This window comes from Chaetodon auriga, chromosome 19 (assembly GCF_051107435.1).
Source record: "Chaetodon auriga isolate fChaAug3 chromosome 19, fChaAug3.hap1, whole genome shotgun sequence".
Lineage (NCBI taxonomy): Eukaryota > Metazoa > Chordata > Actinopteri > Chaetodontiformes > Chaetodontidae > Chaetodon > Chaetodon auriga.
The window spans coordinates 15,359,912-15,387,434 of NC_135092.1; the positions used below are offsets into that span (position 1 = coordinate 15,359,912).

General features: G+C 43.1%; 1 protein-coding gene across 3 annotated transcripts; it reads right to left on the reverse strand.

The window, feature by feature from the left end:
- Nucleotides 1–278: 278 nt before the first annotated feature.
- Nucleotides 279–24,730, reverse strand: gpsm1b (G protein signaling modulator 1b). Of its 3 annotated transcripts, none has more exons than XM_076757841.1 (14): nucleotides 24,442–24,730; nucleotides 14,223–14,444; nucleotides 13,616–13,751; nucleotides 13,246–13,388; nucleotides 12,167–12,290; nucleotides 10,732–10,847; nucleotides 10,401–10,556; nucleotides 10,197–10,305; nucleotides 9,990–10,104; nucleotides 8,063–8,133; nucleotides 7,792–7,962; nucleotides 2,648–2,810; nucleotides 2,354–2,559; nucleotides 279–2,212 (listed from the first exon to the last, which is right to left on the reverse strand). In XM_076757841.1, exons 1-14 carry the CDS (start codon nucleotides 24,501–24,503, stop codon nucleotides 2,012–2,014), a joined length of 1,995 nt encoding a protein of 664 aa, XP_076613956.1. In that variant the 5' UTR covers nucleotides 24,504–24,730; the 3' UTR covers nucleotides 279–2,011. The 3 variants fall into 3 exon arrangements, with proteins under 3 accessions (XP_076613956.1, XP_076613955.1, XP_076613954.1); XM_076757840.1 differs by lacking the exon at nucleotides 24,442–24,730 and adding an exon at nucleotides 16,247–16,511 and having other exon boundaries at nucleotides 2,648–2,807; XM_076757839.1 differs by lacking the exon at nucleotides 24,442–24,730 and adding an exon at nucleotides 16,247–16,511.
- Nucleotides 24,731–27,523: the final 2,793 nt, after the last annotated feature.

The window sequence follows — 27,523 nt, forward strand, 5'->3', positions numbered from 1 at the left end:
GTGGTTATGCAAAGCAAACCGGAAGTTAACCAACCAGTATGACCAGCCCTTTGTGCTTTGTGCCACCAAAGATTAGAGCTTGGGAAATCCAATCCACTGATTGTGCAGTTCTCAGTGGGTCTAGGAATAATTTTTCTGTGTGCTGGAATGTGATCTGTCCATGCTTTAGAGATCAGTGTTACTCATATAATATTTCAAGCTTAAACAGAAGAATTCACGTTTGCAAACTTTACACTTTTACTTTTAGCCAAAAGTAAATAAAAAACAGAGCCCAGAGAAACATCTGAAACATTTTATTAAAAGCATGAGGGGACATATTCATGTCCTCAAATGGAACATAAATACAAAATATATTTATATGTACAAATTATGGCGAGAGACAAATAGAAGCGTACCAGATACTTTCTAAAAATGTTAATTCACAGAAAAAGAAAATATTAACTTTAGCTCCCAATCTGTTGTTTATCAAAGATAGATAATCAAGCATAACCACTATGAACTTGGTACATGATCCACCCTCGTTCAGAAAATCTCTAAGGTTCATAAGCTTTGAGGTACAAAAATGAGGTATGCACTACTTCTGAATAAAAAGCAAGCCCATCGTTTAAGTCAAATAGTTTTTGTACAGTACCATTATACAGATGCTCTGTACAGCAAAATATCTTTCATAGCAACAGATGGATAGAAATGTACAGATACCGTGAAATGATACCAGATGAAGTGATTTGCAAAAATCTCCACGTTTATGTCACGAGTTGGCAAAGCATTGTCACTGGAACCAGAAGAAAGATCGTCATACTGGCAGTATATCGCAAAATTATTCTTACAACGTTGTCCTACAAATACTCCAGAGAAGACTGTGCTCCGTATTTCACAGATGTAATACAACGTTTTGACCACAGGGAGGCAGCACACCAGCAGCACAAACAGAACTAGTGCTTCAATATTGTCCAAAGTATTAGATTCCTCAAAATGTGACGCGTCCACCTTTTCCTTCAGCTTCTATTTCTGTGTGAAGAAATGATAATAATGGCAGTAAGCAGTAGTTTGTTATCAGACGTTGAGAGCATTGTGGGCAGCAGAAAGCATTACTTCAAAAGCTAAGCAGAAGCGTTAACTGTAGCTCGAATTATCACACAACTTCAGTCTTCACCCTATAAAATAAGCAGCTATTTCACTGCCACCGCATACTGTGAGAAAAGATGCATTTGTATAAATGCAAAAAAACGCACATAAATAACATTTATGTGAAAAAGCATATTTCACTCAGTTTGTCAGTTCTAATGATTCTTATTCTGTTGTACAAATCAGAAAAAATGAAGTGTGGTCATCAGTCAGTGGAAAGTTTAACACTGGATGGACATCCCTAATACTGTTACTGCACAAATAACACCAGTTTACTATGAGAGGAGGAAACCTCAAAAATTGAATGATAACAGCAGCATTGATCAGAACTGACCTGAAGACAGTTCGTGTATAGATTATCATTCATGTTTTTAGAAAACTGGTTCAAATTTCAGTGCAAATCTGTCATTTCTCTGCTGTTTTCATCAACTTTGTTTCGATCAGTAACTCTTCTCTCGCTGTAGGTCTCCGCGTTAATCGTCCAGATTACACTGCATGCCCATCAAGTGCCTCTACAAAACACGTCTGACACCAGGAAATACAATCTTGAGTCTGGAAAAAAAAAATGCTGATTAAGGCATTAGATTGAGTACATATTTCATGTTTGTTGCTATCATGTCAGCCAAAAAGTATTTTCTTCTTCCCCCTCACCCGCTCATCTTAAACTCTGCTTGTTTTCCTGTTATATTTACACACATTTAGAACATAATACACCGAGCAACATTTGACAGGGTGCCACCCATTGCACATGGAATTTGTCTTGTTATTGAAAATCTCGTTAGTTCACCCTTCAAGCGCTGTCTTCAAACGTCGGCTCACGCTTCTTACACAGCTTCCCGCTTTCATTTTCTTTGACACGAAGTTGTGCAGCATTCTTCATCGAGTCCTAGCTGGAAAATCCACCAGGCGGCTCTGGGTCGGGGGACTGAGGGCTGTCCTGCTCGTCTGTGGGCAGCTGGACGCGCTGCTCGTCCATACGCTTGGCCTGCACCCTCTGGATTAGACTGAAGAAGTCTTCGTCAGGCACTGTGGGGGCGTGGGGGCCTGCTTCTGGTGGGGAGCACCGCTGGTCATCAATCCTTGAGGACTACAGTCGGAAAGATTCAGAGACTTAAGAGTGTAGAGGCAATGTGACCACTGAATCCATGCTTGAGTCTAAAGTCTATAAGACTAACAACAAGAATCTAAGAGGATTAAAGCCTTGAGTTCCTGTCATATGTGAACTTACCTGGCACTTGATAAGCATGTTGAAGAAGTCATCGCTGGGTTCTTGATGGTCTCCCTCGCCCACCAGGTGTCCGAGATTGTTATGTGTGATCCTCAGGCCTGGAAGGCTACCAACGTTGACCCGCTGGTCATCAAGACGGCGGCTCTGAGAGCTGGCAATCAAGTCGAACAGCTCCTCGGTCTGGGGGGAAGTGGTGATCGCAGGATCTAGGAGAAGAGAGGAGAGCCCGGTGAGGGTAAATATTGACAGCCAACAAAGGCTTGAGCAGGTATGCGAATGCTGGTCTCCACCAACCGATCATCTCGTTCAAGGATGGCACGGAGTTGGCGGCACTTTCTCCGTTGTCTCCGTTATGTGGCTCATCAAGATGGCAGCGCTGGTCATCCATGCGGCTGCTCTGGAACTTGCTGAGGAGGTCAAAGAAGCAGTCTTCATCGGAGGGGTCACGGCCCAGCTTCTGGAGGGAAAATGATCAGTTAGTAAAACTCTCACCTATTCAGCACAAAAGACTAAAGCGCTTATCTGCTGAAATCCTGTGACTTTAATCCACATCATTAGGTCATCAAATGTTCTCTGCTAATCGTCTGGATATCGCCTCCAGTCCTCGATGCATTTTCTCATAGACGCTTGTATTTCACTGCTTTCTTCAAAAAGCTGAGACATGATACTGAGGCCAGTGAAGCGTCTGAGGAGGATGCAGTTCACTACACTTTGTCGCGATTATGTTGAACTGTTCCTCGATCCGACAGACATGATGTGCAGACAAATGAATTTGCTCGATGCCAGAATGAGTTTGGATGAGGATTTTCATGATGGCTGGCTTGTTGATGACAAAAACATAATCTGATTAACTCACAAGGGATGGCCTTCCTGATGAGATTACCTTGGCCTGGATACTGAAGGTGGTACAATATCATGAGATGTCATGTAAAAATAAAGAACCCATTTGTGTTTAAGTAAAATTGGCCTATAAAATCAGATGGAAATATATAACTTGACTATGACAGAGTACTAATACAGTATATGCAGTGTCACTGTGTACTGTTATTCTAAAAGGTCTTCACGAGCAGCAGAACTGTTGAACACCAATCATGTGGCAGCGCTGGAAAAGAGTATATAGGTCTAATCAATGACCAATGATTCAATCACTGATCGACTGAAAGCTATTTCTGTGTTCCGTCCTCACTGCCGGTCAGCCTCTGGCGGCGCTCTGTTTGTTCTGAGATAACACCAAGAGGTGCTCTCTCACATCACACTGATTGATGCTCCCTCTCCCAGAGTCACAGTCTGGCTAATGTGTTCAAGCTCTGAAACTGAAGTGGATGACAAATACACCAAAAATGCTTTAGCTTCAAAGAACACCGTGCCAGCAAAGCAGATGCGGAATTTATTATGTTTGACCTGCGCTACTGAAGTATCCTGGCCATCAGACTACGATGTTATGACACCGAATGGGAGCTCATCTCCTGGACAGCTGTAAAACGATTTGCACACAAAGAGGAAAATAAAAGCGAAGCTGCTGCCCGCTGAAAAAAAAATCTGACAACATATGAAACTGCTGCAGAAGCAATTCACCTATCAGATAAAAGAAAAATGATCCAATAAAAAAAAAAAAAAAAAAACAGGCCTTCAGCTCTTTCTTTGAACAACATAATAAAGCACAAAAATTGTACTTTCTCCAATTTATCCTGCAAATTTCATGGGCTCTACTTAGAAATGTCTGGAGTCTGTTCCAAGAAGCAGGTTTACTGAGACGTCTGGATAACTGCAGAGTAAAAACTGGACACCCCCACCTTGATCCCTTAAAGCTTTAAAACTGAGACACTTTTTATCTTTAACACCATGCATCTCAAAGCAACGAGTTAAAACCTCCACAACATGGGCTGTAGACCAAACTTTAAAACGAACCAATGAAATATCCAAAATTCATTTTCAGCTTGTTAAAAAAAAAAAGCTACCTATGCTGGAAAAAAGTCATAGTTTAAACATAAATAACAAATAAATGTAGGCATTATTACAATATACTATATAAAATACACGTGTGATGTTAAAAAACATGTAATTCTATCAAAAGCACTGAAAGACACATGAAAAACTTATGCTACACTATACAGATTAGTTCAAAATATCACAGATGCATATTGTTTTGTGTTGAATCACGTGCCCTTGTACACATTAAACTGATCTAAATGTTAATTAAGTAAACTAACCTCTAATAAAAATGCACCAGTCCCAAATTAAAAGATTCCCAACGTACCACAGAGCCAGAATAAGATAGAGCACCTTTCAAACCAACCAGTGGATGGAGTTAAACTCCCTTTGCCTTGCAGCAGTATGTGAAGTAGGTCAGCGTCAGCAGACACCTGATTTCCCTCAGCTCTATTCTAGGAATCTTCTCTATTGCAACTTTTGTTTTGGAAAATCAAACCAGACTTCAGACAAAGCAGAACTTCTGCTGGTTACCGTTAAAAAAAAAAAAAAAAAAAAAAGTTCTTCGCTGACACCGCACCAGCTCGCTGAGAGACAGAGTGAAATGTATACACATGCCGTAAAACTGCAAACAGAATGTGTCAAAAATGTAAAAGGGAAAGAGAGTTAGTGACCTCTGATGTCCTCTGCACCATGTTGTTGCTGAAAAAAAAGAAATGAAACATCTTACCAGCAGCTCTTCTTCTCTGTCCTCTAGCTATCCCGCTCTCTCTCTCTCATGTCTCTCTGAGCTCTCTCTCCCCTCTTGCTCTGTCCACACGCCTGGCTCACACCTCTTTCACCCATCACTCTCTCTCTCTTTCTCTCTGCCCCCCTGCTGTACTCGACTCCCTCCCTCTAATTTCCTCTCCTCTATCCCTCTATTCCAGCCTTCTTTGAATCTCCACCGTCCACTCCCTCTTCCTCCTCCTCTCTGCCTCCCTCTTTTTTCTTTCTCTCTCTCTCTCTCTCTCTCTCTCCTGCAGGCCATTTTTGTCCAGCTCACCCACTGTGGGAAAACAACTCATTATGGGAAGTGGGGGGGGGGGGGGGGGGGGGGGGGGTTGACCCTGTGGGGAGGGTAGCAGTTCTGTGATCAAGGTCACATTATCAGCAGAGAGGGAGAGTTGGCGGCAGAGAGGAGAAAGGGGGTGGAAAGATGGGTGCAGGGGTACAGTTATGAGCAAATTGCATGCCAACAGCGGCAGCCAGCTGGGATCAACCACCTTCGAGTGATAAGAACCGCCAATGACAGTACTTTATTCTCCAAAAACTACCTGACAAAGCTCTATGATGGATCAATCATGATGGCGGGCGCATGAAATGCTCTTCTTCCTGTGACTGTTATTTAGTTGCTTTTTGCACACTAATCAGCTGTGACTTATAGCAGTGTCTGTCCTTGGCCCCATGGTCTCTGTGCGGATCTCCTCACTTCCCTCTCTGCATTGTCCAATTAATCAAGTAGGCCAAAGGGACAGAACATGAGAGAAAGGAACACGTGATTATGATGAGAGGGAGAGACAAGAGGGAGAGGTAGGGAAATTCGGCTGTGTGTATCAAAGGGAGAGGGGGAGTGAGTGTGTGAACGGAGGAGAATAAAAGACAAAGGCAGATTTTTCTACATTATAAACCTCTGATAGAACATTTAAAAGAAAGTATCCTCAATGGACAGATCGCTAACACACTGCGACTGTCAGAACATAGCTTTTTCCTCAGGATACATAAAGCGCTACGACTAACCAGTTCAACTCTGCAATAGAAGAAGACTGCTGTTGATTTATTTCAGCTAGATGTCTTCAGTGAGGGTCATCAACTGGTGAGGATGCTAATCTTTAGCCTGGGACATGCAGCTTTAGCCTCAGTCTTTTAGCTTAGCACAGCTTAGCCATCCACTGTGTATTTCAGACCCTTTGACAGGGTTGTTGTTTTTTTAAGATGCATCAGCTGGAGACATTAAAAAAGCTTCATTAGCTAGGTAGCAGCTGATAAAATCTGCTGGCGACAGCTGCCATTTCTGCCCGTGAAATCAACCATCGTTGGCTGAATCAAGAACTCATCGTTTCAAAAATTGCTTAGAATTTCAAGTGTTAAATCTTCCTCTGTTATCACTGTAACCTGCATGGAGTGTGAGAAGATGGAGCTTGACAGGCGTAGTAGCGACAGCAACAAGGAGGACATCACTTAGCGATCTATAAAATCAAAGAACTGAACTAAAGCAGAATGAAATTCATTGAATTGTAGTTTGAGGTGTTTGTAGGTTCATTTCTACAGGATTATGAGGAATAAGAGGAAAGAGTGGCTCCGAAACACGCCTGTCTTGATAAGAGGCAGATTTGAAAAAGGCTATGCTTCAGTGTCATCAGGATTACCAGCATTTAGCTCTGGGTGCTATTTCCAGCCTCTTGTGATCAACTATCATCACGCAGTCCAGTAATTTTCCCTTTTCTAACGTGTCAGCTTGCTGATTACAGCTGTTAGCATTGTCACAGTCGCACGGCGTGATTCAGTGCTGTGGGGACACAACAGCTGCAAAATGGCACATTCGTTAACAATCTAGTTCACGGCAAATGGAGCACCGCTGGTATTTAATGAGAAGACACCTTTCGCACTGTATCCATGCTATACTGTATAACCTCATGGGAAATTAAGGGAAAAGTTCCCAATTTAATCTCTCTAATTTCTCTCATTTCCTCTTTAAATCAGAAGCCCTGAAGACATTTTGGACAGGGGGTGAAGAGGCGAGAATGGAAAAAGCAGTTAAGTGAATTCAGCCGTCAGCGCTTCAGGTCTCCTTGATGCTTTCTATGAGGAAAATTTACACCCGTCTTTTCTCAGGTGGGTTCTCAGTGATTGAATTAAAACGTGGGCATATCTTAGATTTACAGCAAACGTGAACTACGGGCTGATATTACACATTTTGGTGGGCTGACTAACCCTCTGAGGCATGAGACAGAATGTTAAGTGTCAGCAGTCTTTTTTATTCTGCTGTCAGTAAAAAAAAAAAAGAGGGAAATACCGAAGTTTAATGCTTTAACCTGAGGCTTCTTATCAACTAAAGCTGCAGTCACTAAGTTTCAGAACTAAGGAGTATTTGTGGAAAGTGGACAGCCGGATGGGTGCGGGAACGTGTGGCGTCGGAGAAAGCAGAAGTTAGACTTCATATACGTGAATTTCAAATTAGAAAAAAATATGAGCAGACTTTCACAAAAGGCTGATACATAAAAAAAAATCATAAGCTGAAGCCAAAAAATTGAAAAGGATAGCTGCTTTCCTGCTGAGAATTAGATGAGAGCTACTACCATGAGCCAGTTAGCTTAGCTTAGCAAAAAGACTGAAAACAAGTGGAAACAGCTAGCCTGGCCCGACGTGGAGGTCAGCTTATACATGGCAGTGCATAAGGGACATAATTTGGGGTGAGCTAATAAGAAAATAAAGACAGCCAATACGAAGATGAAGCTACATCTACTCACTGGCACTGGAGGCGGGACTTGCACAGTGATGTCTTCGGTGTCTACAGGAGAGTCCAACCACGGCCTCTCATCTGATGACTGACTGTCAGGGTAGCCTTTTCTTTTACCTGGCTGTGACAGCTGACTCTTGGATCTCCTGGGTATGCTTTCCAAGTCTTGGTTCTCACCGTTCTGCAGTGAAAGAACATGCTGTTAGAGTGGGATTGATAAGTCTCTGGGGAGAGGATCACGTTTACAGGCACATTTCTCTCTGGAGTGTGTGAGAAATCACCTTATCTGAAGAGTACTTCCACAGTTCTACACTGTCCATGCTGTTCCTCTTGGTGAATTTGGGTCTTGCTCCTACGAAAAAGAAAAATTCAAGTACATTAAAGCATCTCGCACCTGGAGAATCTCTCAAACTTTAGTCTGAAATCAAATCAGGCATGTGAGACGCTCTTTGTCTTCTCTCTCTGCTGCAGCCTGTCATGTCACCATTGGTCCCATGATGCTCGGTGTGATATGCGGTTTGGGCAGACAACTGAGCAAACAATCTGAATAAGAGTCTGTTTGCCTGCTCTGCACCAGAGGGGGAAATGTAGGACATGGGTGTGAGTTTCTGCCCGGAGGAGCGTTCATGAGCGCAAACATCACGCAGGTAAAGATAGTACAGTTTCTCCAAGCTTCATTTCATGTGTTTATGATGCTCCCAGTAATCTAGAATAATAGTTCTATGTTTTTGAGGATGAAAACAGACAAAGTATTTTCCTTTACTGGCCGTAAATGTAAGACTCTTCATGTTACCCCCAAAACACACACTTTTTGCTTTCTCTCACATTTAGCCTCAGCTCAGACATAACACAGACGCTGTCGGTGTGTGTTGTCTGTCTCACCGTAAGCTGGTTTTACATTTAAATGGCCAGCTTGTGTAAACATACACTATTCCAGTTAGCTTACCCAAGCCCACACGTGTTATTTCTGTCAATCACTGGAGTTAAAAGAGCAGAATCTACAAACCATTTAAAAACTGATTTTTAAAGCCTGTTATCTGGAGTGTTAAGGTGGCTGATAAATGGGCATTTACTGAACCCCTCAGTCGAGTTTCTGCATTTAAAACTCCTGGTGTAAGCTCCACGGCCGTCATTTGGTGTTCCCATTTCTGAGAGATGGAAGGGCAAGTATAGCTCCGAGACAGCTTCCCCCAACCACAGTTTACAGAGTGCAAATAGACTCTGTTTTACATTCACACTCAAAGGCACACACACAAATACAAGCACACACACAGAGTAAGGCTTTTCATGTGCCGCACCCTTTCCCTTACCATGACTCTGGAAACAAAGTAACTTGCTTACACAACACTGAAGAAATCAGGTTACACGAGTGCACCTGAAACAGTGATAGAGAAGACAACTATGGCCCAAAGTGACCTAAAATCTTCAGGTCGTGGAGTCATCCCACCGTCAGTGAAGGCACCGCGAGATTCTGCTCTGCTTGTTTTACTAAACCTATGGTTGCGTGTCAATTTAAACATTCTATATTAAGTGAAATCAGCAGAATAAATCATACAGAATTGTACAGAACTCCATTGATAGTAAACCTGAACTCAGATGACCTTTGACACCGACTCAAATTATGTACCAATAAATCATTACTTCATTGGGAGATCACACTTGTGAAGTGGTTTAGCATACTGTATGTTTCCCAGCTGAAATTCTAAGCTAATGTTCACATTGCTTTTAAATGATAACAAATATACCCAACTAATAGATTTAATAAACGGTCAATGGACCGTTAAAAAAGCTCTTCATAATATGCAATAAAAGCTCTTCAGTAACGCTAAAGGACAAAGAGCGCAACTCTGTTCACACACATCACATCATCACATTATCTGAACAAGCATAATTGGTGGGAACAGTGGCAATGTAATGTTTTAACGACATAGTAATAATAAGCGGCTTCCAGTATTATTCCATTACAAACATCAAAAAGAGGGAATATGACAAACATACAATAAATTAAGGGCTCTACTATTTGCTCTGCGGAGAGTTAGATGAGGACAGCGACTCTCACGTCTGTCTGTTAAATATGAAGCTACAGCCAGCAGCCAGCTACCTTAGCTTAGCATAAAGACTGGAAACAGGGGGAAAGGCAGCAGCTCGAATGCTCAGCACTGACACATTATATCTCATATAAAAGGTAAAACGAACTTTCTGTATCACCTTGCATCTCAAACTCTGAACTGGAGGGTGACAGGTCGCTCTCATTGACCCCCAGCGCCTCCATCAGCTGCTCCACATTCATTCTGGCTGTCAGCTCCCCATTTCTGTCTCCAATCTGAGGAAGAAACAGAGACAAATAAAGCCAGATGGGTCAAATTAGGTTGATTGCAAGAAGCCTTAATTTCACCAAACAAGCTTTTTTCTCACTTCTTTTGAGATGTCCAGGTGCTTTCGGGCATAGTGGAGAGCTTGTTTGTGGTTCGCTAAAGACACGTACGCATTTCCCAGACTCCAGCAGGCACGGCCCTCACCAACTCTGAAGACACATGAACATACAGACAAATGCTAAAAACTCACTGTCCTCATGCATGTTTGTGTGTATGCATTAGATATTGCTCATGCTCAGTCTACCTGTCAGTCAGCTCCTGGGCTATGTACAGGTGTTTCAGGTGGTAGTCTATGGCCCTCTCATACTGCTGCAAAAGAGTGTAGGTGTTTCCAAGGCTGTAACAGGCCTGAGCCTCCATCACCTGGTCCCTCAGCTGCCTGGACAGCTGCAAAGTCTTCCTGCAGAGAAAGAAACAGAGGGATAAACTTAAGCGGAGGAAACATTGAAGATGAAGGGGATAACAAAGGGAATTATTTCTTCACATTCAATTTGCTGCAGTCACATCTTCACTTTGCAGAAACTGCTTCACTTCACCTTCCCGCCACTAGATGTCAGACTCTCCTCGTTCCTCACCTGTAGTACTCCGTGGCTGTGTTGAACTGGCCCAGGAATATCAGGGCATTGCCCAGGTTACTGTAAGCTCGCCGTTCGGCCGCTTTGTCCCCGAATTCTTTGGCTATGGATAATCGCTGTGAAAGACAGAGCAGAAAGGTCAAGTCAAACCAAATGAACACAATACTTTCACTCTGCCTCTTAATTTTAACAGCTAAATGGCAGAAGATACCATCTCATGTCACTTTCCCTTACTTTGCTCTCTTTATTTATTTTTGACTCGATGCCCTGTTGGACACATGATTGCATGAAAAGATCTGCTGCTGCTGCTGCAGTGGTGCATCAAATGAGTTCCTGTGTTTCCCTTTAAAAGCAGCATGTTCCCCTGCATGGCACACTGATGGATTTGTAGTGGGAAAGAGAGGAGAGACTGGCTTCTCCCTGGAGGAAACAAGTGGCTTACAATAGAGAGTGGCAGGAAACATGGGGAGAGAGAGCCTGAAGACATGCTTGCCAGTGATTCACCAAGAAACCAATAACCTCCTTTTTTTCTGAGAGGGGCCATCAATGTCTGCACCCTGCGTGATGGTGCAGTGTGAGGAGGACTCTTCCTCCCTGCAGTTTGTATTAAATCAGACTGTAATTACATAAAATCAGGCACAATGCAATAACAGAAGTAAATGATTTTCGAATGAGAGGGCAGTCCCCCTTTCGCTCTCGAACTGGCTGTGCACTGGCCCGTCTTCCTACTTTGCATGTAAAATTTTGGTCAGACTGAAGTCTGTGCAAGGTAAACTAGGTTAGATCTTTTCCAACAAGAAGCAAATGCATAGAGCCTCCTTCTTCGCTGAAATAAACAGCACTGTAGTCTGACTACACCAATAAGCTAAAAGCTCAAGTTGTGCATTTTGTGGTAGCCACTTGTTTGCCTCTGGGCTGCACATGACGAAAGCACACACGCTCGAGGCTGAACAGACCAATGACGATGAGCTGCAAATATCATGTGGCTTCAGGGGGAACACTGAAAGATCCCTGACTAGGACGTCAGGGCCACACAGCATGTGCACATGCCACCAAAACACCCCCAAACCACTTCTTAATGCGTATGTTAATGCTTTGGACACAGCCGACCAAATACACTGTACATAAAACAGGAAGATGTGTTTGTGAGACCTGATCTAAACAAGGGGAGATGAAAGATTTGTATTTATTTCTTCATAAGGAAACTGCACTGTGTCTCCTGATTTGTATTTCCCATCAAGTGCATTCCAGTGCAATATCACACAGTTACTGAATAGCTGCGAGGTGAACGACCTTGTGTCAGAAGCACAGTTGGGCCTTTGCACTGGCGACGCATGGTCACCGTTCTGTTCTGGCAACACCGGCGAGGCTGATATCTCTTGTCCATGCACTTGAGGTGTTGACATCATGCCGATAAACACTTTGAATTTCTCACCTGACGATGAAACTTGATGGCCTCCACGAAGTTTCCCAGCAGATAGTGGGTGTTGCCCAGGTTCCCATAGGCTCTGCCCTGAGCAGCTCGGTCTCCAAGTTCTTTCACCAAACACAAGTTCATCCTACAGAGATCAACAGCAATGTAGTCGCAGTATATAAATGATGTTAAAGTAAGTTCTTTCTATGTATGTTGATGATTTTATTCATTGTATTTGTCCATCAACAACACGGCCACTTTTTCTGAATTTTGCTGCACTTAAGATGTGATTCATTTTAAGTCAAAGCTTATCTAAAGCTAAAAGCTGAGCTACATATAACCACATAAACCACAAAGTTAAAGTGAAATATACGTGTTTCTTGTACTTCCTGACATAATTCATTAAGCATGTTTTTTCCTTTTTTACAAAGACAGTCCAAATTGACACTAAATGCATTCAATTTCCTTTAAATGCCATTGAGTCTATAGTGACCAATTCAGCTGGAAATGTGTGATTTTGAAAGAAATGTAGTATAGATAGATAAACATGCATGTCTGATCAGAAACTCTCAGAAGTTCTGAAGAACTGTACACTGTAGAGTTCAGATGCATGGAGATAAAATGTGCATAATTAATAATTGTGCTGTGTTAAGAGTGAACACATTATTCACAAAAGCCTGCTGTTCAACCAAACTGAGCAACCCAAGCAAAACTCTACCAAAACTGCAGAGCTCTTTAGCTGTGAGAGAAGATCTTGTCAAACGAACAGCAGTGTCAGTGTAGTATTTCAGAAAACTGGGCTACGAGGCAGACAAGCCTGAAGGAACCGCTTTTAACCGAGAGGCAAACATGAGCCTGGAGTTTGCCCGACGGCATGTTAAACACAGCGAGCACAGAGAAAATTATTCTGTGGTCTGATGAAAATAAACAGAAATCTTCAGCAACGATGTTGAGTAAGATTCGGTTCAAAACTAACACACCACATCATCAAATCTCACAGCATCCAGTTCTGTGGGGTTGTTTTTGAAATCTTATCTTAACTGTGATTTTGGTTGAATGCATCCATCTGTCGTACATGTTCATTGCTCAACAATACATACTCATAAAAGCCAGTGGCCCTCTGCAGTGTGTCTCTGACATCAGGAGGCAGGTCCCCTGGTTCCTGGGTGCAGCCCCATAACTGCTGTTTGCCCTTCGCATGAAACACGTTCCCTATGTTATACAGTGCTCTGGCCTCGCCAACCTACAACCAGACAATACAGAGACAAAGAGAAGAAAGGTTAACAAAATACAAGGCAGTTTTTATGTTACAGCTTGATTGAAGCTTTGGTCCTTAATTATCTGAAGATGTTACAACTTGTTACTGAGATTTTATTACTGGTTCTGTCATCATTTCTTTGTATCCAGACAAATGTACTTGTTTTTAGTTCATGGACTCTTCAGGAGTTCAACAAAAAGCATGCCTGTTACCTTATCGCCCTGCTCTTGAGAAATATCCAGATGTCTCTGACAGCACACAACAGCCTCATCGAAGCGCCCCAACACTTTTAATGTGTTACCAAGGTTTCCACTGGCTTTTCCTTCTCCAATTCTGTCTCCTATTGTTCTGAGAAAGCAAATGAACACATCTTAGATGTTCAGTGGTGTGAGCAAAGATGACATTTTCTCTGTGTTAATGGAATTTAGTTAAACGCTAGCCATTAAGGTAATGTAGCACGATTTAATTGGGAGATGCTGACAAGTAAATTTCTAATTGGATGCCTACTTCGTAGGACCAGGTCCCAGTGGGCCTGGTGAGACTCTAATGTAACATGGTAAATCTCCCCTGGGTCTTTGATCACCTCCCTGCTGAAGGAGCAGCTGCACTCACTGCAGGGGACCGGATTACTCACATAAGCTAAATATCTAGCTGGGAGTGACGGACTGGTACTATATGAAAGTCCCCTCACTTTTCTTGGAATTTTCATTGACTACCTCAACACAAAGAAATCCCTCATGTTCTTTATGCATCTCATAAAGTAAATGAAATGTGGTGGTAACTTGAACCTTTCTCTTCTGAGCCTGAAAAGATGCTCACCTGGCCAAGGTAAGGTCATGCTTGTGGTACTCCAGGGCTTTGCCATACTCTTTGAGGTAGAAGTAGGCGTTGCCCAGCTGGCTGTAGATGGCACTGAGGGTCTTCAGGTCTTCTGTGCCGACCTGCACGGCTGCCTCAAAAAACGCTGTTCCCCCTTTAAAGTCCCCAGCTTTGCACAGCCGCTCTCCTTCCAAGGCCAACTCCAAGCAGGAGGCCTCCATCCTGAAAGGTGCACACATACACACACACACACACACAGGTTCACACAAACATGCATACAGAGAAAGACAGAAAGCAGCATATGAGCACATTGAACAATGTATAGTAATGTGGACACTTATTACAGTGGCAGCACAACATCTTCTCATGGTGGGGAACAAATTGCCAGTATCACCATGACAACAAAGTCTGTAGCCATATATGTGGACTGTTGCCCTGGCAACTGAGTTTAAGACTCTTAGATGAGTACCTTGAAAAGGTGTTGCACTTTTGGCTCATTACTGCACGTCTGCCTGTTTTATAAAGATTCAGTTCATTTGCATTATTGGTTTTCTATACACCAATCAGCCACAACATTAAAACTACTGACAGGTGAAGTGAATAACACTGATCATCTCGTTACAATGCAGTGTTCTGCTGGGAAACCTCGGGTCCTGGCATTCATGTGGACGTTACTTTGACACATATCAACCACCTAAACACTGCTGTGACCAACTACACCCCCAAGCAGGACAATGTATCCATCATCCATCCACCATCTGTAACATCACAAAAACTGTTCACGAATACCTCAAGAAACATGACAAAGAGCTCAAGGTGCTGATCTGGCCACCAAACTCTCAATCCCACTGAACATCCACAGGATGTGCTGGAACAAGTCCGACCCATGAAGACCCCACCTTGCTACCCAGGGGACCCAGAGGATCCGCCAACAACATATTGGGCAGGCAGTTTGAATGTTGTGACTGACTGCTGTATGTGTGAGATTAAAAGCAACATTGCATTTTGCATGTAGTAATGCTTTCCATGAGTAATTAGCTGATATTGTTCATGGTCGGTGCAAACATGGGGAAAATCAGCAAATCAATAATGGTGGCCGTTCCTGTGTCAGCACATGATGATCCAAGTGTATCTCTGCTCCCTTACATTGTAAGCTGTAATATAATAGAAGCAACATGTTCCAGAAATAACTATCAAAAGCAAAGTCAAGAGGAGGCTTCCGGCCACTTCTAATGCATTGGTTCCCATGGCAACTGCAGGATCAATAACACTGACTCAGGGAATGCAAAAGGAATATTAATTGTGTGCCTATTGACAACTTTCTTGTCGTATTTCAATCATATTCTGCGGTATTTGGCAGAATCTAAATATAAGAATTTGAAACATCTGACGGTTATAGGATGAATCTACTATTAGATCTACTATTTTTTTTTAGATGTTTGCTCAAAATAAATTAGAAACCAGATGTTATGTGAGAGGAAGAATCATGCATTGAAACACTGATGTATTGTGGTCATAAGAGGCACAACATGGCCTCCTCAGTGAGTTGTACACAGAAAGTATACACCCCAGATTCATCATATAATCCAGGATAAACTAAAGACCAGGCAATTTGGTTGCAGCTCTAAATTCCAGATAAGGCCCTAGAATGTAGAGTTAAGCAAGGATTATCCTTGAATGTAATCTGTTTTGCGAATGGGACCATTCAAAAGTGCAGCAAAGAGATGTGTACCATGTGTAGTTTCACCTGCAGGTTCAGCAGAAAGCTCAAAGTGTTTTTCACGTCTTCCTGCTGCTAAAAACATGCCTGTAATTGCAACTGCAGGCATTTTTCAATGCCCAAAGGATTCATTGTAACGGGTAATTAACAGTTATTTACATTACCGATGTGATCTTCTGGTCAGTTTTTCCTCAACTTGTCCTGATCTAGAATCAGTGTGCTCAGCAAGGTCATTTGGTTTGCAAAACCTTGCTTGGTAACAAAATGACTGCAGAACTGGCTCTTTTCAGTGTTCTAGCAGTACCTGTGTTTTTGCTTGCTTCGTGTTTTGTCCACATACACCTGTAGCTCCAAGTGTAGAGGTCTTAGCATAGCTTGAGGTCGGGGTCCGTGGTGGACCAGTCTACACACAGCTCTCTCAGCTCCAGTCAGAGGGCAAGGCTCAGAAGCCATGAGGTCAAGCTTTGACAAGATCCGCTATGTCCAAAAGAAATGAGTGACTCTTCACACAGAGGCTGCAGTCCATTCAAGCACTTCACTGTCCCTGATGAAGCAATGCTGAGACTTTATGTGATATCAGCTGATATAGCTAATTGAGATGAGGCTTCCAATTCCCCATATTGTCCATTTAATTACTCCACAATAATCCACAGCGTCGGCAATGTTACAGCAAACCTGGACACAATCCAACTGGAATTTCTACACCGAGTCCTGGACCAGCCAAGAATTACATCTGGTTTTCGAGTTCTCAAGAACGATCCAAAAACTGAATGGTGAACCCTGTACTCCCATAGTCAAGCCAGTCGGGAGGGAATTGGAGAAAATTCCACAAATAAGTAGTTTGAGTTACGTTTGTATCTCTTAGCAAAACACGTTCATTTAAAAAGTCTACAGACCGTTCGATCCAACTGAATCTATTAAAGACAGTCGAGATGTCCGTTGCTGTTACATCAATAAATTCTTACTATCCCCAACAGAAATGTGTCCTCTCCTGTGATCCTCTTCAACCTGTCCCAGCTGTGACAGCGAGATCCATTGTTCTGCCTTGCCATTAGAGGTCACGCTTTAAAAGAGGGAGCGTGTAATGTAGGGAACATTCTGGGTGGGAGTAGGGGGGCAGTCAGTGACCGCGGAGCGAGTGCAATACGTCCAAGCATGACCACCGTCCCAATGAGAGACAGAAAGGAAGGATGAGCAAGAGACAATTGCTAATCCAGCCACCTGCATCTCCTTGGGAGAGTCCACACAGTGCACTGATTGGCCCAGACTAATCCAACAATCTGCTGACACTGGCAAAAACATTATTAGGTCACCAGCCAAGACAAATAAGATTGTGAGTAAAGGGGCAATAAGGGGCCTATAAATGTCATGTGAGTGCATATATTCAATTCAGTTATTTTCACTGGAAATAAACCAATGCAGAGATGAGAGCTCTTGATTTATGTTCATGGTATTTGTCTGTTTTTCCAGACTGTTCTCATTCCCCAGTCATCAAATACTGATGTTTTGTATGCTCCTTTGTGGGCTTTCAACTAACTCCAATGTAAACCCATGCATGGCAATATCAGACACTCAGAGCAGGTTGACATAATATAAAAAGTCTGCACTGGGAGGAGAGTGGGGAGGATGGATGGGTAAAACACAGGACTTTCAACCAGGATACCAGGGTTAAAAAAAAAAGTTTGGTTTAGGCAAGTGGATCCACAACTTCTAAAGTAAATATGATGGCTCCCACATCTCCAAACGTCCTTTATTTTTGCACAACAAACAGTGATCCTGTATGCCAAAAATGTGCTGCTCTGCCTCTGCTCACGCTGAGGCAGCTGTGACTGCAGACACCGTGTAATGCCGTGGAAACGCCATAGCTGAAACTAATAACATTAACAATGGCTCTGTTCCATGTAGGTGTGTCAGCAAGCCATGACAGCATGCACCATGCCCACACCCTTCCGCTGAAAGAGCTAGATGGAATGCAGCCACTAGTCATTTTATTAATTACACCTGTGCATTTCCTGCAGTGACATGTAAATGCCAATGCCTGCCAGACAAAAGGTCTATTGAAGTCAGGTGGTGTACCATAATCAAACCCAGAAAGCTAGACATACTGAAAACACAGTGTGTGTAAAAAAAAATAATTCTGTGGAGAAGCCACGTTTTGACATATCCTTTGTTGACCTTATGTGAAAGGGGCATGTGTGCCGACCTCCCCAAAACAGATGCTGATACCACAGGCTGAGATAACTTGAGGAGGACATCCTCTGTGATCGGACAAAAAAAAAAAAATCGTTTGACCTTGGAAGGAAGGCATCATGGCAATGTCCAGATGTCCAGAGCAGATGGTCTTTAGATTTCTTTTTCCCTTGTTGCTTATATCTGTAGCAGTGTGCAATACGGGAAAAATCCTCCATCCCAGGACATGTCCTTTTTACTGTGGTGTCAATGTATAGTAACCAGACAGAACCAGACAGAAATTTCTGTTGCTTGCTAATCCTGGGAATTTAATACTCGCTCACGTTTAAGCAAAAAATCATGTATGAATTTAACACTGCCTTGGCCACTGAATTACAAAGCCTACTATACTGATATTAAAGGGATAGATATTACAAGATAAATAGCATGCCAACATTGCTGATGTTATAAAATTTATATAATCTCTCAATATGCATTGCCATATTGCCCAAGCCTCTCTTCTTTACTGCTGATCTGAAGTGACCAAATTGTCTTCCTTGCTCATAACAAATGAGTCTTGCTGTCATTGGAGCAACATATCCAGGCCCTCGGGCCAATGCAGTCAAAACATCTTCAAGGTAAGCTGGAAAAACATGAAAGTCACGAGTCTGGAAAGTGGATGGAACTGGTTCCCACTGTAGATAAGAGTCTTTTACAGGGTTCAAGGTCATCTGCTTGGCATTAAACAAGACAGACTTAAAATAGCAACAACTGCAACAGTGGGGGAAGCCCTGCAGCTCTGAGATCATTCAGAGGGAAAAGGCTCAGAAATGTTGATAACTCCACTATATGAGCAAGCCATCAAAGGAGAGCCCACAAAGTTGCGGACTGCGCCAAAGCTGCTCTTCAGTGCAAACAGGAAAGTGGAGCAGGCACTAATAGCAGTAGCCAGAGGGATGAAATGCACAAGCTCAATGCAGTTGCAGAGGGAATATGTTTATAATTTAGCTGTCGTATCCATGATGTAGAAGACACCAAATGCGTGAACCAATCAGCTGCAAAGACTATGCCCCTTCAACTTCAATTGTTTGCGATGCTGCACACAAGGTCTCAGCATGTCCTCAGGAAGCTCACAGGTGTACCAAAAGCAAATGAGACGTTGCTTTCCTTTGCATCCTTTGCTTTTCATACAATCAACTCAAAACAGGAGGAAACCAATGGTGAGAATTTTCATGACTGGCAGGGACTGTGTGTTGTGCAATGCCAGATGGAAAGAGTACAAGTCGGAGGTACTACACAACAGAAGAGGCTGATCTGTTTCCATCTGACGAGCTTTCAATGAGGCAGGATAGAAACGTAGGATCCCTCCAATCAAAGGCGGATGCTGAGGCTTCGCAGGGACACCAGTGCCTTCATGGGAGCAAGACGGTGATAAGCAGTAGAGACAGGGATGAGGAGGAAGACATAAGGACACCGAGTCCAGCTGCAGATGGTGCAGGGGCCTCTGGAAACCACGGGCAAACTGTAAAACCCTGAGTTGTAAAACAGACTGTGGAAAGAGGGTGTCGCCTCAAGAGCGGCTGGCGACATGGTTAAAAAAAAAACAACTTAAACTGCACAGTTGTAAAGTTAGAGGCCACAATGCATCATCACTCATCTTGATCAAAGTCAGCGGACGAAAAGTAATGCATGAGAGTTAGCCAGAGGGCTAACTGACAGACAGAGAGATGGATGAAAGGAGGAGAGGCAGAGAGTGCGAGAACAACAATTAAGATTAAAAAAAAAAACACTCCATCACAGGATTTTCACAAAGTGACTTTCATTCTTGCCATCTTTGCGGTTGGTGTAAGAATGGATCTGTGCAGCACAGGCTGCCATTCTCTCCTCTGATTACCACTCTAATTGGTCTGTCTGGGAGACACTCATCCCATAATAGCCTGCCTGTGGTCTAACAGAGACAGTCTCCCCGTGTTGTTACCATGGCAGTGCACAGCACATGTAACATACTGGGCAGGTTTCAGGGAGGAAGTTAAGCTGTTGTGTGTAAGCTCTACTGTGCCATGTTTGGTCTTTCAGTGGAAGACAGTGAATGTGAACAATGAGCCTTTGTCATATCATGAATCACAATGTACTCATTGTGGATAAATACATGAACAGCGTGTTCTTCTGCCATAGAAAGCTTATACAGCAGAAGATACAAAGAGGAAACTTCAGGCTGGGGTTAAGTTTGAGCATCTAAACGTTTAGTAAGCAGAAACACATTTGGATGAACATATGAACTGAAAACCTCAGCGTCATGATTCAGCTCTTCACGATGACGAGAGAAATAAAACCTCTATACTGGATTTCTTATGATACTTTCCTCACTCATTTTGTCTGATGCCAAAACCAATATATGTTATTCTTTTTTTCTACCTAATTGCAAAAGAACATGAAGTCTCTCCTGTGATGGAATTAATATCATTATGCTCACTCTTATCGGGATGGCCCACTGGCAGATCGCTGGGCAGACTAAGAAAACTACTGCTGATGGGTCTTCCTCACGGGTGCCTGCTTCTCTCCCACGGCCAATGCTGAGCAATCACTGCAGCTTTGCAAGTTTTGAAAATCAAAAAATCCCCCACACCACAGATGTGCTCGTGACTACGTGTCGTCTTATCAGCCTGTCATACCGGCAGAAAAGTTCATTTCAGGCTGGTGCTAGTGTTTCATTTTAAAGCCTTTATTGGCCAATACGGATCATTGTGCATCCCTGATAATGTCAAATGAATTAACCCGAGCAAAGCGCAGTAACTAGGCTACATCAGCTGGAGTAGGACAGCGCAGGAACATTGTCAAAAACTACTATGACGACTGTACACGTATTAACATACTGCAGTCTGCAGGCCATACTGTGCTAAAGACAATGAGATGCAAAACAAGATTTGGAGCAACGCCATGTTCACTAAACAGGTCATGTACATTTTCAAGCAGCTTGAAATATTCATGGGAAGACTCTCCATACAGTCAATAGGGACTGATCAACCTATTCCTTTTCATACAACTAAAGCTGGAACAATTAATGGATTCATCTCTGAGTTCAGAGACTGAACAGTAATTTTGATGTTGGGTTAATCCTTTCAGACATTTTTCAAGCAAAGATGCCAAACGTTTGCTTCTAAAATGTCAGCGTTTGATAATAAGATGAATATCTTTGGCTGCCAACATAGGTTGACAGTGGGACGTCTTAAGCTGCATTTTCCATATGTTCTGACATCTTATAGACAAAACCATTTGTCCATTAATGGTGTCCATTAATATTTGCACTGTGCATAAACAATAAAATACCACAGATCTTTGTCGGACATATTGAAGGGAGCGACACACATTACAGTTACATAAATCATAATAAAACTGACTCTGAATAGTAATTATTGATCCGATATGTGACCACAACCCGAATATGAAATGCAAACAATTAAATCCTGATGATTTAGTTTAATTAAAATGCATTTCTTGATAAAAATAAGCAAAATTTTCGTTTACATTTTTCCCTTGGAGCTCGTCCTTCATTCGTGGATCCTCTCTATATTCAGGGCTCTGCGTTATTCTTGGCCATGCTTAGAAACTCTGTGCTCGGAGTAGTAATCCAGCCATAATTACAGAGTGCCATGGCGGGTTGTCAGGGAAACCAAAGAGAAACTCTCTAGGAATGTTTTTTCCTCTCGCAGCGCTCGTCTCCTTCGGTTAGAGCGGAGCTGTCTCCTTCTTCTCCTTTTGTTTGATTCTCATCTTCTGCGATTCAGTTTCTCTTGTTGTCTGTGGAGATATTAACAGGGACTTTCATCCCGTATCGTCCAGGAAACAGTAAGAGAAAAGAACATTTAGGGATGAATAATTGGACTATTCCTCAAGTTTTGTGATTTCAGGTTTGGCTTTGACGTGTCAATTTGAATTTTGCTTCAAAAATCTTCAGTACTGGAAACAAATTTCTGTATTCAAAAGCAGTAACTCCTCTAATCCTCGCTACGAGCTCTGTGAAGGACTTGGATCTAACGACATGCCGTTTCAGCATCAGGCATTCGTTCTTCCTCACAACGAGGTGACGTTCAAGGACACCTCCTTCTGATTGATAGCGCTTAATGTGCAAATGAGGACGACAGAACAGATATCTGATGCAACGTACGTGAAGGTTTAAGCTTCAAGAGCTGTTTCTACCTAAAGCTGCCATGTTTAATCAACTAGTCAATTAGTTGTCAGCTATTACATTAATCGCCAGCTATTTTGCTAATCGATTACTCGGTTTGAGTGATTTTTAAAGGAAAAAAAAGGTCAAATTCTCTGATTTCAGCTTCTTAAAAGGTGAATATTTTGTGGTTTCTTACTCCTCTACAACTCAATAAACTGAATACCTTTTGATTGTGGACAATACAAGACATTTGAGGACATCTTCTCGGGCTTTGAGCCACACTGATCGACGGTTTTCACCACTTCCTGCAACTAATCGATTAATCAAGAAAATAATCAACAGATTAATCAATGAAAACAATCATTAGTTGCAGCCCTACTTTAATCCATAACCTAACTGTTTTCAATCTATCAGCAACCAGAAAGTACAATCAACGTCTCTGACCAAAGAAAAAAAGCTTTTTATTGGAACTGTTTGTTGACCACAGACCACAGATAATATCTGTTTGTGGCTCATCTGTTTCCTCATAAGCTACAAAAGCATGCAGAAAAACACACACACACACCCACACACACACACACACACACACACACACACCTACAGCCCTCATCGTAGAAAGGTCATGTAATGACTTTATGTGTTTGTAAAATAGTGGAAAAGCAATCAGAGGGTAGAGCTGACCATACGATCAGAACCAGCATGTGAGTCACTCTATGTATTTATATGTTTGTGTGTGTGTGTGTGTGTGTGTGTGTGTGTGTGTGTGTGTGTGTGTGTTCATAACCTTGCCAGGCTTATGAATGTCACTCCCCAACTCAACACTTATTAACATTCCTCGCAGTCTGCTCTGTGTCACAGACAGTAAGCTTCAAAGAAGTTATTATAATGCACAAACAGAACTTTTGTTTGTCCTCCACAAACAAATTAGTAATCTATTAACTTCTACTACATTACCTCGATTTGAGTTGCAGTAAAACCACTGCCCTCAAACCACTTCTTCGGTAAATGTTACCATGCACTTATTTGATACATCATTCCCAAACATAATTAGTGTTTGCATAATCTGTGGGTGGTACATCTGATTCATTCTACTTGACTGATAAACAAAGATGTGGAGGGCTCCTAATATAATCAGTGTTATAGTGATTAATACGCTTCAAAATGTCAAAATATAGACTCATCATTCTCACGAGCATCACTGAAATCTGATCAGTGGGGTGTCGCGAGGGCAGAGCACAGCTGAAAGGGCCGCGCAGACCAATCAGTGGAGCCCTCCAGACACATTAATGAACACAGCTGAGAGGACGCGTTCATTTATCGATAAGTTGATTGAGAGGTAATCAATCTGCAACTTTAACCTCTGATTTTTCAAACAAAAATGTCTTCTTTTTTTGACACAACACTGAATTTTAAGACATCATGATGGACACTTTATGATGTTTGCTCAAAGTTTATAGGCAACAAGTGATTGATTAATCTAAAAGCACTGCCTCAACATACAACAGCATAGTACTAATGGCACTGACAGTTAAAAGTTTAAACTGTTTTACGGCATGCAAATAGCCCAATAACACAGAGAGGAAAAGACAGAGTATTTGCAAATGAGTGGGAACGTGCTCATCATACACAGACCGTATGTAAATAAAGGGGTCAAACCGGTCACACTTCGACAGACACAAATCTATCTTCTCACACGTGCATATTTCATCCACGTGCACATATGGTGTGATTCTGCCTACCAGCTGACACCTTTAAACCGGAGCCATGTGTGCTGTCAAAGCGTCCAACCTGGACACCCCCTTGCTCCAGCGCGCTCCCCCTCCTCCCCCGCCAGCCTTCACATCTTCCGAGGCTCCTCTCAGTCTGCACATTCCAGCCACAGCAGCTCGATGACCCGAGCCAGGAATGAGGCTTGGAACCGGGCTCTGGCTGCAACTGTGGCTGCGTCCTGAGCTTTTAAATCAGTGAAAGCTGGCTGGTCAAGTTCCGCCTGCCTGGCTCCTCCTGAGCAGAGCTGGCAGCCTCTGTTATTATTCTCCCTCATTTCTGCGCCTTCAGCCGCTCCCTCCCGTCCCTCCTGACAGCCATTCAAGAACGGGCTACGAGGCTGGACCCCCGCTTGTTCGCCGACGTGCCCCCCCCCCCCCCCCCCCGGGTCCTACCTTGAGTGCAGCCTCTTGCTGGCCAGATCCTGGTCCACACCGTTAGCAGCAGACTGAGCCATAGGAGCGCCGCTGGTCCGCCTGCCTCCTCGCTCGCTTCCTCGCTCTCCGCGGCCCCTTCACAATGATTTCCTCCAGGGACAGCTACCCTTCTTTTCTTCTTTTCCTCAGCCGCTCCGCTTCTCTGTCACTCCCTCCCCCCGTTTTTCTCTCGTTCCTCGCCACCGTCTCTTCCACTCCCCTCCCCTCCTTTCTCACACACCACAGTAATGGCAGCGGCTGAGGAAGTGAGGTATTGCGCAAATAAACCATCAAATCACACGGCCCCGCCCCCGATGTGACGTCACAGGTCAGGGAGTCGCTTGTGCGTGAGTCGTGGAAGGGGTGAGGAAGGGCAAGGAGTGTGTGACACATTTCACGCGTGCTCAAGCGAAGTGTTTTTATTGTTTTCTGTCTTTGAACCGTAACTTCAGCAGCTGAGGAGCAGTGTTTCAGCCTCCTGTCCTCTCCGCATGCAGCTTTGCAGCGTGTCTTACCTCTGAACGCAGCACAGGTGGGAGTGGGCGCTTTGTTTCACCTGAGCCCTCACCCAGCCCTCGGCGGACTCGGGCTATCTGAGGGGCTAAAACAAATGAGGAAAAAAGGCATCAGCTGCATGCAGTGGGGCATCAGTGTGCAGAAAGCTGTGATGCATTCATGGTCACTTCCAAACCCTGGTTAAGATTAATATTGTTTTATTATGTGACCCAGACTTGAAAGATTTAGAGTATAACTATTAGCTGCCGTAGAGAGCACTTTATCATGTTTTATCGAGCATAGGTGCATTCAAGAGAGCATTTTTGCTGTATTTCTTCAAATATTGCCAGCACTGCTCCACCTGTGAAAGAAAATGGAGTTGAGGATGGGATGTCGAAGCCAGGACTGTGTGAGACTGATAGCTGGTGTGGTTCATTCAGTACAAACCGCTGCTTCATCAGCAGCAGATTCATCTCATTGTTTTTCATCTGAAAATGTGACCTGTGCAAACTAACTGGACTGTATTTATATAGTGGATGCTATTTATTTGACATTTATCTTGTGTACGGACCACTCAAAGCGCTTTACAGCACATTTCAACATTCACCCATTCAGACGAGCATATACTGCTAGCTGAGGCTGCCATGCAAGGTGCCAACGTGCTCATCAAGAACAACAGAGCACTTTCTATCCATGGCGCCCCAGAATGATTCTGTGCTCACACACACTGATGAAGCAGCCTTCAGGAGCAGTTTGGGGTCCAGTATCATGCCCAAGAGCACTTCAACATACAGACTGGAGAGGCTGGGGATCGAACCACCCCAGGGACCTAATGATTAGCAGGTGACCCGCTCCACTTCCTGAGCCACAGCTGCCCCTGATGAATCCAAATTAGTCATTTCAATAATGAGAAGCGACATGTGGTTAGCATTTATATGTTGTAAGGCAGTGTTGCTATCACCAGTAGAGGAGGCATAATGGCTAATGTTACAGTAGCCAGCATTAGCATCACATTTGTTTCGAAACTGAGCTGGGCATTTTGTAAAAGCCACCATTTGATAAAGCATAATTCAGTTTGTTAACATTACAGCACTGAAGTCCAGTCACAGAGCGTGGTAAATTTGCTTGCACAGCTAATAGATTTTTAATCTATTCTCATGTGCTCATAATAAGAAACTGACTGAGAAAATAGGTTTTATAAAGCACGATGTGAATGTGTTGCCAGTACTGTTAATCCCACTGCCAATCAACCAACCAGTATGTAGCTTAATGCAGCTTTCACCTGCTTTACACTCACCATTTTGTCTCTTTTTGGTCCGTCAGAGTTAACCTTACCCTCACAATGACTGTGGACAAGCTTCTTACACTTACACAAATCAGGATACTGTATCCTACCCGAGGGTCGGTTATGCAACAAACAAAAGAGAAACAAGTTTCCTCTCAAGGCTGCTGGAGAGGGTGCAGTCAGACAATGGATGGATGTGAGGCCTGAGAGGAACAGACGACTTTATTAGAAACAACTGAGCCTAGCAGTCTGAAATATGAGTGAATATTGGTGAGAAAGAGTCATCTCCTGTCTCTCTCCTCTCTCCAGCTCCCTCTCGATCTCCCTTTCCCAGATGTTTGGATCTGGATCATTGTCTCCCAGGCAATTCAATCTCTCTCTCCTTATGTTGCATGCAAGCATGTCTCTCTCTCTCCTCCAGTGTGTTTATTTGTCTCTCTATCTGTGCGAATCCTGCGTTTGCCTCTGTTTTTGTGTCCTCTTTCCAGGTCTCCATGGTGGAGGTCCAACCTACTGGCAACACCTGAAGTCGCTCACATCCCCCTGCATCGTATCTGTAATTCTGTGATCATAAGATGTTTGAATTGTTATTTTTTGTTGTTCTACTCTGTACACATCTAGTGCATGTCCCTCCTCTGTTGGTCTCCGTGAGGTTTCATCCATTTTTCCCCATTAAAGGGGTTTTTGAGGTACTTTTTCTTTATCTGAACTGAGGATCTAAGAATAGATCGTGAGTAAGTAGCTGTTACCTTGTTTGGCAAAGTTAAGCTATATAAAACTGACTGGCAATCGTCTTTGGTTAAATATGACTAATGCAGCATTTAAGCCGCACATGCTGCCTACGCTGACTGGCGTTTCTCACTGTTCCGTCTTTTGATATATCGTCAGTGTAAAGCTCTACAGCTACTGAGATCTGCCACATTAGCAGAGTCAGTAGTCCCAAACTGCAAGCACAGCGACTTTTTACTTGCCTGACAATCCTGAATCATCTCATAATGCCTCCAGCTATCTGCACTTCAGCGCTGGAACAACCTAAACCTTAACAACAGCCATACTCGTAGTTTTATTCTATCCTATGCTGTGACCCCTCTCAAGGGGTCCGAACCCCAAGTTCATAACCTTTGAACAACAAGTGAAATACGTCAAGAGCCTCTCAGATTTTGTCAAATGTTATCTGTTTCTGTTACTCTTCATATATAATGTTGCTGTATGGAGTTAGTTTCTCACATATTAGATGCAAAATGTAAAATGTAGTTTCATTGTCAACTTATTATGAAATCT